The sequence below is a fragment of the Apus apus genome, chromosome 2, assembly GCF_020740795.1.
Source record: "Apus apus isolate bApuApu2 chromosome 2, bApuApu2.pri.cur, whole genome shotgun sequence".
Taxonomy (NCBI): domain Eukaryota; kingdom Metazoa; phylum Chordata; class Aves; order Apodiformes; family Apodidae; genus Apus; species Apus apus.
This window is the reverse complement of record NC_067283.1, coordinates 154,998,577-155,015,869: the sequence shown is the minus strand read 5'-3', so window position 1 is coordinate 155,015,869 and position 17,293 is coordinate 154,998,577. Positions and strand designations below refer to the sequence as shown.

At 44.7% G+C, this 17,293-nt stretch overlaps 1 protein-coding gene across 10 annotated transcripts in view; it reads right to left on the bottom strand.

Moving 5' to 3' along the window:
- ADGRB1 (adhesion G protein-coupled receptor B1) overlaps nt 1-17,293 on the bottom strand; it is a 286,572-nt gene that overhangs the window by 38,189 nt on the left and 231,090 nt on the right. For all 10 annotated transcript variants that reach the window (XM_051612439.1, XM_051612442.1, XM_051612443.1 and 7 more), the window contains 3 exons: nt 15,513-15,582; nt 7,658-7,724; nt 2,585-2,670 (listed from right to left, as the gene is read on the bottom strand). In XM_051612439.1, the coding sequence (XP_051468399.1) occupies nt 2,585-2,670; nt 7,658-7,724; nt 15,513-15,582 (223 nt within the window). The remainder of the gene's footprint in view (nt 1-2,584; nt 2,671-7,657; nt 7,725-15,512; nt 15,583-17,293) is intronic.

The window sequence follows — 17,293 nt, the reverse complement described above, 5'->3', positions numbered from 1 at the left end:
CAGTGTTTTCTGACAGATGTGCCAACAGTGATCACAGCAATTTCCTCTGCTAAATATAGGGCAAAACCTATCATGTCTTGGCTATTATTTCATGGGAACTGTTAGCACTGATTTATTCATGCCAACTGATCTGCACTATGTGTGCTGGGCTCCTCTTAGTGTTCAACAGGTTGGTTTTTTTTTAACCTCTTGTTGTTGGTTTTGTTTTCTTTTGTTGTTTCCTTCCCTTTGTTTCTGTTTTTACAACACTGAACCATACTTCTTGCCTCTGCTAAAGGAAACACAATGATCTTTATACCATCTCCTCAGATCCAAACATCTCCAAGGTTGTTACTCAGTCTGATTATCTTCAGTTCTACCTTCCAACACGGTTCCCAAGCCCAGGCCAGAAGCAGTTAGCTAAAGAGAGGGGGCACCAGAGCTCTCAAAAGTGCTTCCACACTCACAGTGGGTGCACTTTGAAAGGAGAACAAAATCATTGAGCACAGAGAAGGCTTAAAAGTGCTGCACACACACACACGGACACGAAAGGGGGGGGGGGGGGAAGAGAAAAGAAAGAACAAAACACAGAACATCAGAAAAATGACTTTTTTTTTTTTTCTCTTTGCTTTATAGGTTTTGTTTTCAAAGTACAACTGTGCATGTGATCAATAACCAGCTGCTAGGTATTAAACAAGATCATTCCATATGCAGTTTAGATTCGAGAGGGAGAGACTGTGAAACAGTAACTCATTGCTCTGCTAATCCAATAAACCATTTCTTTCAGTGCTGACTTTCAAGTGCAATTATCTTGCTACAGGCTCTGCCTGCAGTTGGGATATTTTCTTGAGTTCTGTCTTTGTAAAGAAGGCATCACCCAAAATAAAGCACTTGATTATTAGCAGCTGCTTTAAGCAGTACACCAAGGTCACTTCTCCAGGTACCTGTTCAATCCAGCAGCAACCAGTACCTCTGATCATCCAAACAGGCACAGAGATTCCCCTCTTTGCTGCACTGAGGGACCACGTTGCTTAGCCATGTCAACACTGCTGATAAAACATGAACCTTAACAGGTTCCTATGGCTCTCCCCTGGCTGGATAAGAACTCGCTTCTACCGTCAGTTTTGCTGCCATCACTCAATTAAAAGCCACTTCCACCAGAACTACTCAATAGTGCAACGACAGGAATATTGAACCTTGTCTGTACTTTCTGCCTTTGCCCACTGAGACTCAGTTTTAGGGACCAAAGCTTTAGCATCACTGCAGTGAATACAGCAGGTTAGCCTCTCCGTGGAGCCTGGGAGAGCAGCAAACCAGGCAGCAGGTACCCATGCTCCATCAGCTTTCAGGACTATATCCTGTGTCTCCTCCACCACCTTCTAAGGTTTTAGGCTATAGCTGTGGTGCAGACACACCAGAACACCTCTTGGTCTCTTGGTCTTTTTTCTAAACAGCTTCATCCTTCAAGAATACAAGCATTATCTGCCCTGATAAAGCAAATTTCATAGGACGAGAGCACACAGTCCTGTGGAGGCAGGGAGATAGTTTCTCTGACTGCAACAGCAAGCCAAGTAAGGCACTGGAAAATAATGTACTAACATGAGCAGAAAGGATGACCTGTGCATTTGATTTGACTCAAAGTGTCAGCATGTCATTTGTGTCCTTTGCTTGGAGCATGGCACAGCTCAGGGATTAAGCCTGAGCAGGCTACAGACCCATTGCTAGAAATGAAGCTGAAGGGGGGCAGGGGGTCTCATCCTGCTGGAGCCAATGAGAAAATAGCTATTGTCAATAGAACTTTGAAGTAACCTAAGAGATTGCCCTGCATGGTAGCTGCCAACCCTGCCAACCCCCAGGGAAACCGGGGTAATAAGAACTATGGAGTCAGCTCTTCATTTTATACTACAAAGAAAACCCAGTAACACAAGCTCCAGATTTCGAGGAAAGAAGCTGGGGTGGTAGCTGTGGAGAAAGTAAAGAACCTCCAGTGGCATCAGAATTTGTTCATACCAAAGAGGTACCTTAACTTACCAGTCCTTCTCTTTACTAATCTCTTCACTGCTAGACCTTCAAAGACCCTTCCCTTAAACGTATCACTTAACTTTGCTGTCTCTCAGACACCTGCCAGCAGTTAGACATGACTTCTCTGTTACACAACCCATGCCAGGTGCCACACTCAGCATTGAAGAATCCCTCTCTCATCCAGATCCTGTCTGTAGGAGTTAGTGAGAAGGGTCACTTTGCTCCCTCTAACCTCTGGGACGATACATCAGCCTGGGATGAAGCCTTTTTAACAAAGAGATGAACTTCTAACCTTCCTCCATAGTAGCACAGAGCTGCTTCTTGGATCTTTTGTCTCTGCTGCACTCAATGACAAGGCAGAGAGATTAAAAACAATTGTTAGGGTTTTATTTTTGTTGTTTTGGGTTTTTTTTAATCCATTAATTTTGTTTAAATCTGCTTTTCCTTTTTGTATGAATCTCCAATCTCTCTTTGCACTCCTTGACTGGTTATTGATCATCACCTTTTATGGTTTGTTTTGCTTTTGTTTGTTGTTTTTTTTTTTTTTTTTCATTTTTTACTTAGATGTATTGATAAGTCATACCCTGCCCGTTCCTTCAGTTTCTTATCTGTTATTCCATCTTTGGATACAAGTTTGTTAAAAACCAGAATGCCAATAACCATGTTCACCTGTCAAAAGAGAAACAAGACACAATTTTGTTCTCAAGTGGTTCAGGTCAAACTCAGCACAGAAGGAAAAACCCAACATTTGGTAAGTTAAATCCTTCCCATTTAACCCCAAGTCAGGTAGCACAGTCACATTTCTGCAAACCACCACCCTTTCTGCCCCCTCTCCACCCTGGGCCACCTCCCCCAGCCATGCATCAGTGAGTTCAGGGGAGCAGAATGCAGCTGGCAGCAGATCATAGAGGTCTCCATGAAACAGGACAAGACTACAAAGTGCTCAGATTGCTTCATTTCTCTTTCAATCTCAATGTATGCTTGAGATCTAGTGAGGTAAACTCCAGGCACAAGAACAATTTCTCAGGGTAACACAATTAGAAAGTGGCCAATTCAGGGTAGAGAAGTGTGTTGCCACTGTCTGCCTTCAAATGTGCTTTCTGGAGTCTTTGTCACCAAAGCAGCAGCATTAAGAGGATGGAGTGATGTGGTGCAGACAGCTTGACATAGTTCTTGTTTGGGGAACCAGCACTGCTGCTGTCAAAATATGAGGTGGAGGGGGCAGTGGAGCAAGTAGAAACATAAGCTACTCTGGTGGGATGTCTTGGAAGGTGCCACAGATGGCACAGCATCTAGATTAGCCATTTAGTCATTTCCAAAATAACCAGAGGACAGGACAATTCCATGCAGACCTTTGGTTTGCTTTGTTAGGGTGACAACATAGATGTCTGTATGAACCAGGTAGAAAAATTCACAGTGAAATGCAGGCTGTTCAGAGCTGAGATTTTGCAAGGTGATTCTGAACTCCTCACTGTGCCTTTCTGACTTCATTCACTGCTGCCAGCTGCATCTGGTTTACAAACCTCATCCAAACCACAGCAGCCCCTGAATGTGAACACATTAGTGACATGAGCACCACCCTCTTCATGGGGGCACGGCACTGATGGTGGAAAAAAAGTGACACTCTCCTGGTTTTGCTGCCAGAGAAATATCTGCTGTTGGTAGAAAGATGTGCTAGATGCCCTTTTGCATGTGGGGCTTGCAAGGAAATATTTAAGTCCAAATTCAGAGATGTGCAATGTTAGGTGTCAGCTGAGAGCCTTGGTGAGTTTAGTTGGCCTTTAAGAGCTGGTCCTAAGAAACACCTACTACAACACCTAGCCCAAAGGAAGGGAGATGTCTGCTCACACCAGCTTTCCATCTAATTGCCTAAATGATCCTCAAGAATGAGCAATCTTTCTGAGTTTGGACTGCTGGTTTCAGCAGGACACGACCCAGCTCACTGATGGAGAGTCCACAGCTGGGAATAAATGCAGTCTCACAAATAGGATTCATTTTCTTTTGCATCAGCTGCTGGGTCAGTGGACTACTTTCCACAGCTGCAAGTCCATTCCTAGAGCTCACTGTGGTATTGTTTAGGAGAAGCAACTCTGGCGAGTCAGACACAGTAACTCAGCCAAGGGTCAGCATGAGATCAAATCCTAGTTATGTGCTTGGAGAGAGAGGGAGAACTTTCAATTCACTGATCCTTCTTTGCTGTGCTAGAGCCTGGTCAGTGCAAGAGAGACTCTTCTCTAAGATGCAAAAAAGCAGTAGGAAGGATGGGGCTTAAGTGTGGAAAGCTGGATTGTTCCTAGGACTGGCCACAACACTGTCTTCTTATTCATGTATCACAGGGGAGATGACAAAATGCACCCCTGTGTTTGCAGCTCTGCAATTGTTTTAATAAATAAAAGCTATTTTATCCACTACATTGATCATCATGATCAACATCCTGCTCAGATCCTGGCTCTGTTTCTTTACAAAGCCAGGGATATAACATGGACATGCTTCTGAACACAGCCACTGGTAATAACATGCAGTGTAGCTTAACTGCCTTATCTCTGGGATGCTGTCCAGAAGAAAAGACTCAAGTCTGGGATTCAGCTCATGAGCTAACCAGTACCTGAGGAATGATCACAGAATCACAGAATTGTTCTGGCTGGGAAAGACCTTTAAGATCTTTGAGTCCAACCATAACCTAACTCTGCCAACCAATAATCTAACTCTACCAAGGCAGTGCTTAAATCATGTTCCTAAACACCACATCTACATGTCTTTTAAACACCTCCAGGGATGGTGATTCAAGTACTTCCCTGGGCAGCCTGTTCCAATGCTCAATTACCATTTCAGTGAATAACTTTCTTCTATTATCTAATCTAAACCTTCCCTGGTGCAACTTGAGACCGTTTCCTCACGTCCTGTTGTTGTTGCTGATGACTCTGTCCTGACTTCACCATGCCAGGAACCTTTCCCTGCAGTAACCTGCTGCCACCAACCTGCACACACTTATCACCAGACTGTTTCACCTGAGCTAGGTGAGTGACACTGCATGCAACAGCTCTGTGTTTCTGGTTGCTAGGATTTTTAAGACTAAAGGTCAAATCTTTGCAGCTGTTCAGTGCTAGTGGACTGACTGCAAGTTGCAAACATCACTGAAGCTGCAGGCCAGCCATCTTCAGAATATTATTTTGAGTATCATTAAAAATACTGGTTTGAGTAAAGATATTTGCCAAGCTGAAGGCCTTTTTCCAGTGGGGAGAATAATAAGGGAGAATGTGGAGGATGAAGGTTACTATAGGTAATAGAAAAATCCTGCTGATATGAGAACTGTAGTACAGAGGTGCTGGAATGGCTTGGGTGGAGAGAGCACAAGTGTAGCCTGGCCAGGGCTAAGGCAAAAGAACCAAGGCTAGCTGTAGTCAAGACATCTCTGTGCAAAGTCACTTGGGTGTCTGTACATCATAGTCATTGGAGTTTTGGAGGAGGAAGAGCTCAGAAGCAAAGTCAAGTCCCACCTTGATCTGTGCACCTCTGCACAACAGCAGCTGTGTTGCCTCTGGAGCTAACCTATCCTGAATGCAGCACAGCTTCATATTCCCACCTGCAAGGACCTAACTGTCCCTACGTTGAGCCAGGTGGATTGTCCCTCCATTGCTGACATGGTCAACCTGAAATCAGGACAAAATTGCCAGAGGACAGACAGCTGCCCAGTCTCTTGGACAGTGCACATTCAAGAATTTTGTAACCAACTTTTGCCTATGCTAAAACTCACAGTGTGCAATTGAGATACTTATTGAGCTTATCCCAGGTCCCTATTTATAAAAAAGCTTTAAAATGCTTCTTGTCCTCCTCCTTCTCTGAGCCTCTCAGTGTACATACCAACTAGGGCAGCATTCACTTGTCACTTTAGCCAGCAATGAGTCAGGTAGTCTAAACTATGTGTGTGGGCTCTCTCTCTAGGTACTGAACAGAGACAGACACCCCCAGAGATGATTCACCACTTCCTAAGATCAGTTGTATGAAACATCATTTGCAGCTGCTGACCTCTCTGTAAGGAGACACCTCCATTTCCAGCTTTAATGGTGAGTGAAAACTGAGATACTTAATGGAAGGCAGGCTCATGTGTTCTTCTCACACTTGAAAAATGGGAAGGAAAGCTGAAGGATTACTTCCCTTGTTATTGGCACACAAAAAAGTAGGATGGCTTGAGGCAGCAGATAGACTCCCCCTTCCCTGGGCATTACCTCCCTCCTAATCACTGCTGTCTGTTTAGCATTCAAGCCACTGAGCCAGAACTGTTATATTGTTGGGGCAAAGAGCTAGTTCATCTGAAAGCACAAAGCCACTTAATCCTCCTGTCAATTATCAAGATCCTGACTCCCTTTGGCTACATTACTGAGGGAAATCCAACTATCATGTGCCTACAGAGATCTAATGACTGGCTGGAATGAACATCTGCTTATCCTCCCTCTTTGCTGACCTGTATCTGAAGGCTCAACTGTGTGTTGCAAACCCCCACTAAAGAAAGGCTCTAACTGATGCAAGCTTTGCTTTATTACAGAGAAGGGGAAACTGCTGGCTAGCCTTTTTGTCATTGTGATGAAATGAAGGCACCAAGGTGGTTTGATGTGCAATGACAGCAGTGAGAATAGTTATTCACCTGTAAGCCTGCTCCTGCTAGAGGGCAGTTAACCCCCCAGGCACTGCACTAAACAAAGTCTGATCCAAAAAAAAAGAGAAATGTTGAACATCAACAACCTGGGGACCCTCCAGGGCACTTGAGCCTTAAAGAACATGCAGCTCCTCCACGGGATTAAAATGCTGGAGAGAAACTGCAGATTGTCACTTCAATGTAGGGGCTCAAATGTTGCACTAAATCTGTCTGAAATTGCTGCAGGAGGGATTTTTCTTGGGGACAAGAAATTGTCAAATTCTTTGAACCCTGACAGTCAAGATTTTTCATGGCCAGTGTGGCTTCAACAGCAGGGAAGCTTCATGAAAGGTATGTCATCTCTGGACTGGCACCTTCAACTCAATAAATAATTGACCAAGAATGGCTTAGGTGTGGTGTTGGAGTCAAGGGAGTGGGGACAGCAGAACAGACTCCTACCATGCATGAGCTGGTGGAAGACAGTTTAGTGATGCTCACTTTGACCATGCCATCTCTTTCAACTAGAAGCAAACATGATATTTTTAGAGCCACAAAGGACCTGCTCAGCACTAATTTGAAGACCTCAATTTTGACTACAAACAAGGAAGCTGCTCACATGCAGTGGCTGCCTGGAACAGACCAGGAAAAAATGCTGCCTGTGGAGGCAAAGCTGGGTCTGAAAGCAACCAGTAACAGCAGTGTCTGAAGGAGTTAATGTCAGAGTTTTCCACCATCATCCTGCACTTCCATCCAGATAGGGCAAAACCAAGGTGAAGCATTAATCAGACATCTAGGGGACTCCAAAAAGCACAGAGGTGAAAGGCTGAGAGCTGAGCCATATCATATTTCAGAATCATCCCAGATTACTGGCTTCTAACACTTTCCTCTTCATTCCTGAAGGAGAAAGCTGTTCAAAATATACATGATCGTAAAGAGGGGCATTCCTTTGTTGAAAGAATAAGGGAAGTTTCATAAGATAGAGAGAAAAAAATAAAGAAAAAGCTTTCAATCAAGTTTAAATACCAAAACGACAGCAGCCGCCGGTCCCACGAAGGCATAGAGAAGACCTCCCTCCAACGACAGCCAGCAGCTGGAAAATGGAGAGAAAAAAGAAAGTTACCCAATGACTAGCATCACTGACAGGCATATGTTCTGCTTCTTCTCTTTGCCTGAAGAGTTCATCTTGGAAGGTGATACCCCATGGCAAAAGAGTCTCTGACTTTACAGCAAGCAAGTTTTGCTTCCCGTTTCTCCTGGACTTGCATGAAGGCTCGTGGGCCTGGGGGTCTGCCTGCACTTGGTGAATGACAGAAGAATGCATGCAAAATTAATGCTAGTTGTCTGTTTCAGACCAGGTTGCATCAGTTTGATGGCAAGATGATGTTCTTGTCCTACTCACTCAGGCAAAACAGTAGAAGCACTGGAAATTGTCCTTTGTTCATTTGCTAATCCCTACGCCTGCTGGGGGCTCAGGTCTAGGAGTGCAGTTCACTTCTTCTCCTGGGCCCTCCCTTTGAGTTTGCTGCCATGGGGAAATTTTACAACACAGAGTGAGGTGGGAATTCACAGTACTCCTTAAATGGATGCTCTTCAGGAATGAGCTGAACATTAGGTCTGTGGTGCCTCTTCTGGAAATCACCTTGTTCCTTCTGACTCATACCACTTAATCTGAGAAGGATGTGCCTCCTCCACTAACCACATGTGGAATTTAGACTTTTCAACTGGCTTGTGCCTACACAAACTGAGGGGGCACTTCTGGCTGAGTGCTGATGTCTCCCCCGTTGGTGCCTACCACAGAGCCAGTCACTCTTGTTGACATTTCTAGGGAGCAGGGATAGAAACAAAAGAGTCCAGAATGTGGCTCTACATTCCATCAGGTTAAAGACATTGACTCCCTTGACCAGATCTTCACCATCCAAGTAGGCAATGCAACTAACCCAGATGGAGGCATCACCAAGGAGATGAATCCCAACTCTCATGTAAACACTATAAATATGCTTCAGATGTCCCCATGATGCTCCTGTTGCACCAAACATTCCCACGCAGATTTCACTGCACACTGACGCCCCCATATTGCAAACTTGGTGTAAAAAAACAAGCAGAGAGAGGTAGGGAGAAATCTCACCCTGCTCCCATCCTCACAGCTGAGCATCATGACTTGCCTGGATGACCAACAGGAATTTTCAGGTTTGACTGTAATGTCAGGAAATGAACAGTTTTTCACTGTGAGAGTGACTGAGCACTGGCAAAGGGTGAGCAGAGGAGTTGTGGAGTCTCCACCCTTGGAGACATTCAAGAGCAGTCAGGGCATGGACCTGGGCAGGCAACTCTAGGTGACCCTGCTTGAGCAGGGTGGTGGGACAAGGTGGCACCCAGGGTTTCCTTCCCACCTCAACCAGTCTGTGGCTCTGCAACAGTCATGAGCAGTTACAGCACCACTGAAGGTGAATTTTCCATTTTGGGGGGAAATCAGCAGTTCAGAGCATGGACACAAAAGCTGGGTACTTCAGGGCAAGAAAGGATGCAAATTAGCACAGTGTCAGCACCCCCCTGGAAAGTCTGCATGCTTTGACATCGCAGTACCCTGGAGAAAACGTGCATTGGAAGTTATCCTGTTTCAGCAGTAAACTACCATGCCTTTACCAAAGGATAAGAGCAGGCAACCCCAACGGAGATAGGACCTTCTCAAAGCTCTTAACCCAGCTAACCCTGCAGTAACTCAGTTATGTGCCTGTACTCTCAGCAATATGGTTTCACTCTGAATCAGAAGCAAACTGGTGCTGCCTTTCAGAGTCTCCCAGAAACAAAGCCTTCCTGGAAACATTTCAATTTAGTTGATCAGCCTCATATGTTTTTCCATCAATTCTGACTTGCAAAAAATGTCACTTTTACTTTTTTTTTTTTCTCTAAAACACAGAACATTTGGAGAAGGAAAAGAAAAAAGAAGTATTTTTAATTGAAAACTGAAAGCAGAACATTCTGTTTTCCTCTGAGGCCTGCATCTTGTTTATTTCTAAATTAAACCTGCAATGTGTTAATTTAATCTTTCTTCCTGACAGCAAGTTGCTCTGTCACAAACTGTCTGACCACTCTAATAATAAACTGAATAATTGGCTGGGGAGGGAGGGAATAAGAATGAAGCTTCAGTGGGCAGCAATAGCTGGAAGTGTCCCTGAAATGCAAGGGAGTGGAACATCTCCCTGATGAGGAAAGGCTGAGGGAGCTGGGTCTCTTGAGCTTGGAGAAGAGGAGACTGAGGGGCGACCCCATCAATGTTTACAAATATGTTAAGGGTGTCAGGAGGATGGAGCCAGGCTTTGTTCAGTGATGTCCAGTGATAGAACAAGGGGCAATGGGTGCAAACTGGAGCATAGGAGGTTCCATGTGAACATCACGAAGAACCTCTTTCCTGTGAGAGTGACAGAGCCCTGGGACAGGCTGCCCAGAGAGGTTGTGGAGTCTCCTTCACTGGAGACATTCAAACCCACCTGGACACGTTCCTGTGTGATGTGCTCTGGGTGACCCTGCTCTGGCAGGGGGGTTGGACTGGGTGATCTTTCCAGGTCCCTTCCAACCCCTAAGATTCTGTGATTCTGTGAAAAGGCAGGGAGAACCAGGAGGGCTCCCAAATCCCAGTCCTTGCCCAGACCTTTTTCTCCAATGCTTCATCCTAATTTTGAGGTGTCTTCCAACAGGGAGCCAAAGAAAGAAGCTGACAGTCCTGCACTCCCTTCAGCAATGAGGACTTGGTGCAAGGAGGGCTCTCGTTCGTGTCAGGTCCTTGGCAACCCCTCTGAGCATCAGGCTTTGTGAAGGTGAGTTCACACATCACCAAGCACTTGTCCTTATCCCTTCTGACTGCCTGACTTCCCTGCCACAGTGCTTAAACAAAGAATTTCCAAGGCTGTCAGAGGTGGTGGCTGACAGCAAAGCAAGGAGAAGGGTGAAGTGGTATCCAAGCAGGGGAACCGACAGCAAACTCCAGCACCAGAGTAGTGTGGTGGAGATGCTTTTAACCTTGTGTCTACCAGGGACAGAAATATTTGCATTTTGCTAAGAAGTTCCACAGTACTTGCCAAGAGATCACTTCACAGATCTCTTAAATAAAATGAGCACTGGAAGGGAGTAAGTGAATGGTTTAACAATGCTCAGCAGTTCCACAGCACTATTTCTAAGCAGCGCTTCCCCACTTGATAGCAGCTCTTGTGCTCAACAGGAAAGGCCTCTTTGCAAAACATCTGATCCTTTTGTCAGTCTGCCACAGCAAAGGCCTAAGATGGATGGCTTTTGTCTTGGTCCTGTGAAGAATTGACTTTCACTGAGATGTTCTTGACTACACCATTACAGCTCTGCCAGAAACAGGTCTCACCTCGATCATGTGCAAAATTAAGCAGTCCCAGTGCAATAACCAATGTATTTGTATAATTAAGACTACAGCTGTGAATCAGGGCTGTTAATTTAGAGATGAATACAGAAGCTGCTGAGATACCTGTGGGTGACAGAAGACCTGATGCAATGACACAGTGACATTTGCTGTGTCCTAACACTGCTCTCAGAAACTTTTTGTGGGCTCCCTCGTGGGGAAGGATATGAGTTCCCAGCTATTAGTAGAACAACCTCGTTTACTCAGTTCAAATTGTAGGAGGCAGTTTGTTGAGCTTTAGAGTCCCAAAGTCAGTCCCATTCAGCCTTATACAAGGAGGTGAGCGGTGGTGGATCCTCTAAACATTCACTATCTCTAAGCCTTTCTTTGAGACTGGAAATACAGCCTGTGCCTGGTTCCAGCAGCTCTCCAAACAACTGCAAAATCTCTTTTCAAATTCTGTTCAGATAAAATAAATAAACAAATAAAGACTCCTTTGGGTCATCCTCCCCTCATTGTACACGAAGAGTTCATAACCCTCTAGAAGTGTCCTGAGCAATAAAGGCCTCTGAATGAATGGTTGTTGAGGAATTGCCACTCAGAAACATTAGAGACCAGTACATTTTCACTTTGAACCTCTCTCTCCCTTCTTATCTTACCACTCAGTGGCCCAGTCTGGCCAGTTAAAGAGTAAATATTAAGTATGATCTACAACCTTCCCACACTTAGCACTGTCTGTGACCTCTTTGCATTACAGCTTGGAGACATGGCCAGCCCTTCAACTGCTGCCATGTCTTGATGGGACAGGCTTCCACACTTCTGCTCAGCTTTATTATACAGCTTCACCCTAAAAAAAAAAAAGAGATTTGCAAAAAAAGAGACAGCACAAAGCTGGCAAAAATCTTGCATAGGGCTCAGGTAGACCACTCTGTTGGAGGTTCCTCCCTTAACGTGCTCCACTGCAGCTGGCCATCATGGTGTACCCTGCAGATGATCAGTTTTAGTCACCATGACAGAGAGATGCATTACACACACTGCCCCTTCCACCAGGTTTGTCCTGGGAGGCTGTAACACCAAGATTAATGCTGTAATGCCTTCAACAGTTGTAGCTGTCCCCAAAATGCTCTCCTGACCATGTCCCATAGATGGATGTCAAGGGTTTTTTTGCCACTGTGAGTGGGATGAGAATAAAACCTGATGTTGAGTGTTGAATCCTGTGCTCAGCTAAAGATTAGAGCCTTGCATTGCCTTAATGCCCGTCTCCAAAAGAAAACCAAGGAGTGATAATTCTCTGCTCTTAGGATCCAGAAATCACAGAATTAGAGGATTCTCTGAAACACACTGTGAAGTCCTTGTGGTTTATAATGTCACCTCTTGTCCCCTGCTTCACAGGGAGAAATATGTTATGGCTAATGTCTTGCCTTCCTTCTGCAAAATGGAAACATTAGGCCTTGAAAGTCTGTCCCTGTCCATTTAAAATGTCCTGTGCATGCCCTATAGTAATCAGAGACAAAGCTAAAATAGGTCCTGAGCTCTAGTTTGAAGCTTTGAAACTACCTCACACATTTCTGCCATGGCCAGAAACCAACAAACATCTCAGGACAAGCTTCAATCCAAGTCCATACTCTGTTTATATACCTTTAGCATTAGATAGTGTTAAATTTAGGTCTGAAGAACTTCAAGTTTTGGAGTTCAGCTCTGAAATGACTGCTGTGTAATGTTGGTTTTACTCCAGAGGAGACATAAAACAAAGGGCCTCCCCACAAATAAATGCATGAAAGCTTTATGCAGGAAAACAAAGGTAAGTGTGAATGGGGCACCCTGTCTAGCTTGGTCTGCAGGAACATTTGTTGCATGTTTTAAAATGCACCAATATTCAAATGTAACTTGTTACAGTGATGCTGGACACCACATTGTGCTCAGCATCGTGGCTCATGAACCCACCATGCCATCCACGTGGCACAGCAGCATGCACTCACTTGCCCCTCTCTGCATGGAGGCAGGGCAGGAACTGTTTCATTGGTGCCCACATGGACATCCCAGAGGTGGGGCAGAGATGCTGGCTCGAGTGCATGACTGCAAGTTAGCTTTGTTTAGCTCTGGCTCTTGGTAAAGCCAACAGTAGAAATTACAAGATGTTAGTGTCTGATGTGGCTCCTCTCATGACTTCCATAAAATCAAATAGATTTGGTTGAAAGGGACCTTAAAGATCACCTAGTTCCAAACCACCACACCAGGTTGCTCCAAATCCCATCCAGTCTGGTCTTGAACACTTCCAGGGATGGGGCGTCCAGAACTTCTCTGAGTAACTTGGGTCAGTGCCTAATCACCCACACAGGAAAGAATTTCTTCCTAATATCCAATCTAAATCTCCCCTCTTTCAGCTTAAAACTCTTCCTTCTCATCCTATGACCTGCCCTTGCAAAAAGTCCCTCTTTGATGGGACTCACCAGCTTTACCATATACTGGGCTGAAGCTCTGAAGAGAGACATAAACGGGACCAAGCTGCCCTTGCAGGGGTTTGGAGGCCTCTTGTTATTTTGGTGATGAGCACCCTGATGGCAGAGCTAGCAAATGGTGTCACTTGGGCTCTCCTGTTGGCAGCTCAGGACCTGCTGCTATCCCCCAAGCAGCCAGCCAGCCCTTGGTTGCAAGGAGAGAGAATCTGTAGGGCTGAAGGGGGTCAGAGGATTAGCAGGAAAAGGTGGAGACAGCATGGTTACACATCCCTTGGGAATGATAGAAAGTCACCACAGGCTGTTGGCCACCTCACTGGTGTGCCAGTCTCAGAGCAAAGCAGGAGTCCTGAAGGTGTTGTCACACATTAACATCCTTTTGGCTACAGGCTGGGAGGGTTTTTCTCTGGGGTGGGGAGATGTTGGTACACAGTGGTTCAGGGCAGGAAACCAGAGTGTGCTTTCCTGCACAGAACTCCCTTCCCCAACCAGGTTATTTGTGTGGTCAACAGTGACCACAAAACTCAGTGATGGCCCTTAAGGATTGATGGGGAAGGAGCTACTAAACATTTTGCACCCATTCCCATCAGTCAATAAAAATGAAAGGAAGCAGAAATATTTAGGACCTCCCTCCCATTCCTGATGCTTCTTCATTATGAATTGTTCTCGTGGACTAAAGCACCAGAAGCAGCAAACCCATAGAAAAGCTAAAGGGCCTTTGGCATTTCAGCAACACTTCTGAAAGTCAGGCTGTGTTTTGCCTTCTTCTGAGTCATACAACCAACACTGGCTCCTGCCCCACCAGGGCACACTGAAATCAAGTCACCTGAGCTAGGACAGGCAAGTCAGGACATACACAGCTGGCATCCTGATGCCAGCACAGGCTCCAGGAATTGTATCTATGGATTTGGATTTCATAAAGCCCTGGGCCCTTGGAATTGTACAGCAGTAAGTCAGACTGCAGTGATTTAGACTGCAAAGCAAATGAAGAATGTTGTTGTGCTGCTTTAATGCTCTCCTGCAATCAAAATGCAAACTCTGGACCATTTGGTGGTGGGTGTGCAGAATGTGGTGGGAACTGACAAACAGCAGGGATTCCATTTGATATTTTCTCAGGGGACCTATTGAACCCTCATCTCTTGCTGGCCACATCCTCAGCTTTTCTCTTCATCATCGCTCATCTGGGATGCAAAACCACTGACCAGAAAGGCTCTGGATAATGATGGGTTGCAGTAAGGAAGGGCCTGATTTATTGCTACATAAAATATTATCCTCTGGCTGTTGCTATACATAAGATTTCTAAGCTCTTTTTCATAACACAGTGAACAATCAACACTTCCTTTTTCCTTTTTTTTTTTTTTTAAATTGTACTAATGCTCAGCTCTGAGTGATTCCAGCCTTATCTTAATGCATTTTTTACCTCTGCACAATCTTACTCTGTTATTTCTACCCTGCCTTCCTTCCCCATTACATGCAAATAAGTTTCCTAAACACAAGTCCTGGGAAATTCATAAAACAGGGAAATTAAGATCGATGGCAAAAACTTGGTTTGAAAATATTATGCTCATTCTGCTGCTTAAAACTGAGCTGAGGGATTTTAAAAACTTGGGATCAATCAGGTTTAAATATAAATTAAATAGAAATAGAATGGAATGAAATAGAAATCGAATTAAACAGAAATTAAATAGCAACATAAAAACTGATTTTTAAACATCTGAAACTTTAACTATTCCACATTTCCTCCTAAAAATAAACTAAAGACAATATCTCTTAATAGGAAGTACTTAGATCAAAGTGGTGTCACACATGCAGCAGTTAAATCTAACTAGTCCCTATGAACTTGTTTTTAAAGGAATACACAGTCCACCTTGGCCAGCTGATTGCTTGAGGAGGCAGGGAGACAGGATGGCTCTTTCCCGTCATACCAGCTTCCCTCTGTCACGGGCATCACACCAGAGTTTAGCTCCTACCTTGGCTCCCGTGGGTCAGGGTTTGGGTTTTGACAAAAAGGATGGAGGGTGAGACAGGAAGAAAAAGGGGGAAGAGCTCCTTTACTCACTAGTTGACGGTGCCGTACCCCTTGGCTTTAGTAAATCCCACAGAAATGGCAACCACCAGGGCAGGGAGCCCTATGGAAATGAAACAAGAGAAAAATTGGTCATTTAAGCATATGTGCAGCTCTTCTCTCCACTCAACAGCATAATAAATCCCATTCTTCCCAGTGTTATTCTAGCACCATCTGTCCCAGCCTGGGTCTTTGGCAGAGACTGAATTCAGGACCTTCAGAGCCAAAAGCATGAATGCTTTTTACCTCTGCTAATGAAGTAAATGTCATCAGTTTTAATCAGCTCATATCCTGCTGTGGTCTCAGCAGGTGTGTGAGGAATGACAGTACATGCATAAAATCTATTTATTTTTTTCTTAGGTGCACAGAAAAGGCCAGGAATACATAAGGCTGTCTCAGGAAGATAGAATATTCAGCCACAACCCAGCTCAAAGAAGCCAGCAAGGAGGAGATTAAGGGCTGTGTTTGCTCTTAACATAATGTATGATGAACACCCCAGGTTTAAATCTCACCCAAAACGAGACAGGAAAGGAAATACATACTGAGTTCCCCCTATCCCAAACAGGTGCCTTAAGTGATAGACCATGATCTATAATAGAGCATGTCCCCCTGAACAACAACAGCAAGACCAGACCATCAGAACCTCAGGTCTTTCTGCAAACTAGGAGATTTCTTTTGCCAGAGATCTGCTCCCTTTTAATGTCCAAATGGGGAACAAAGACAAACCAGACACACTCAAGAAGACACACTTAATTACAAGTGTTGCAAAGGATGAGCAGGTTATTCTGTGGCTGGGACTTCACAATGTACAATGTCTCTTCAGAGTGTGAGGAGTAAATGGTGCCCACATGGGATGTCATTTTAGGTGCATAAGGGGGTGAAGCTACTGCCATAAAATTAGACCAATAAGTATAACGAAAACCTGCTGGTTATTGTCCAACCTGCTGGTTATTGGCCTAACACTTACACAAAGTTCTGAAATTGTTGGGTCCTTGAATGCCTAGGCACAACCAGAACCAGCAAAAGACACTACATCTTGCTAATAGTCTTCTGATCCTTCTTAACCCTGCCACGATCAACTGCTAAAGGAGCCATGGAGGAGATTGGGTACTTTTCTGCTTCACTAACCCCAACCCAGCTCTTCCCTTCCCCTAAAGACATGCCAGGATATTGGCTAGTAACATCTAGTTCTTCAGCTATGAAGGAGGAGCTACGGAGGTCTCCTTGTGGCTTTTTATAGCCCTGCTACTTGTGACAGGATGAATTAAGCTGTCTCAATGCTAAAGATGGACAAATCCCATTAGGAACTAGCAGGATCAGTAGCCAGCTAGGATTAGTGCTTCTTGACAAGACCCTGATTCATGTGCTGTAGAGGTCACATCAGGTGGCTGTAGAAGATGCTGTAGACTGAAGCAATGTGCAGACACAGCAGCCATACAATAACCCTTATGGCAAGGTGGCCACTCAGCAATACAAATCATCACCAGCTGGATTAATAGTGAGGATCTGCAGCCAGCTGGGAGGTATGAGGCCAAATTGGCTGGGAAACACAGCATTTGAGAGCTATCATAAAGGGAAGTGTTTCTCTTCCCATATGAGATTTCCAAGCTTAGTTCACATTTGATCAGTTCAAAACGAATGGGCAGTGTGTTTAAAAGATGTATTTTTTTTTTCATTTTCTTCCCCCCCCTTTTTATTTTTCTCTGTTGACTATTACTTCTCCTGCTGAGCCTCATTCCCACCTCATCTGGATAGATCCTGGGGGTTGTATCTGC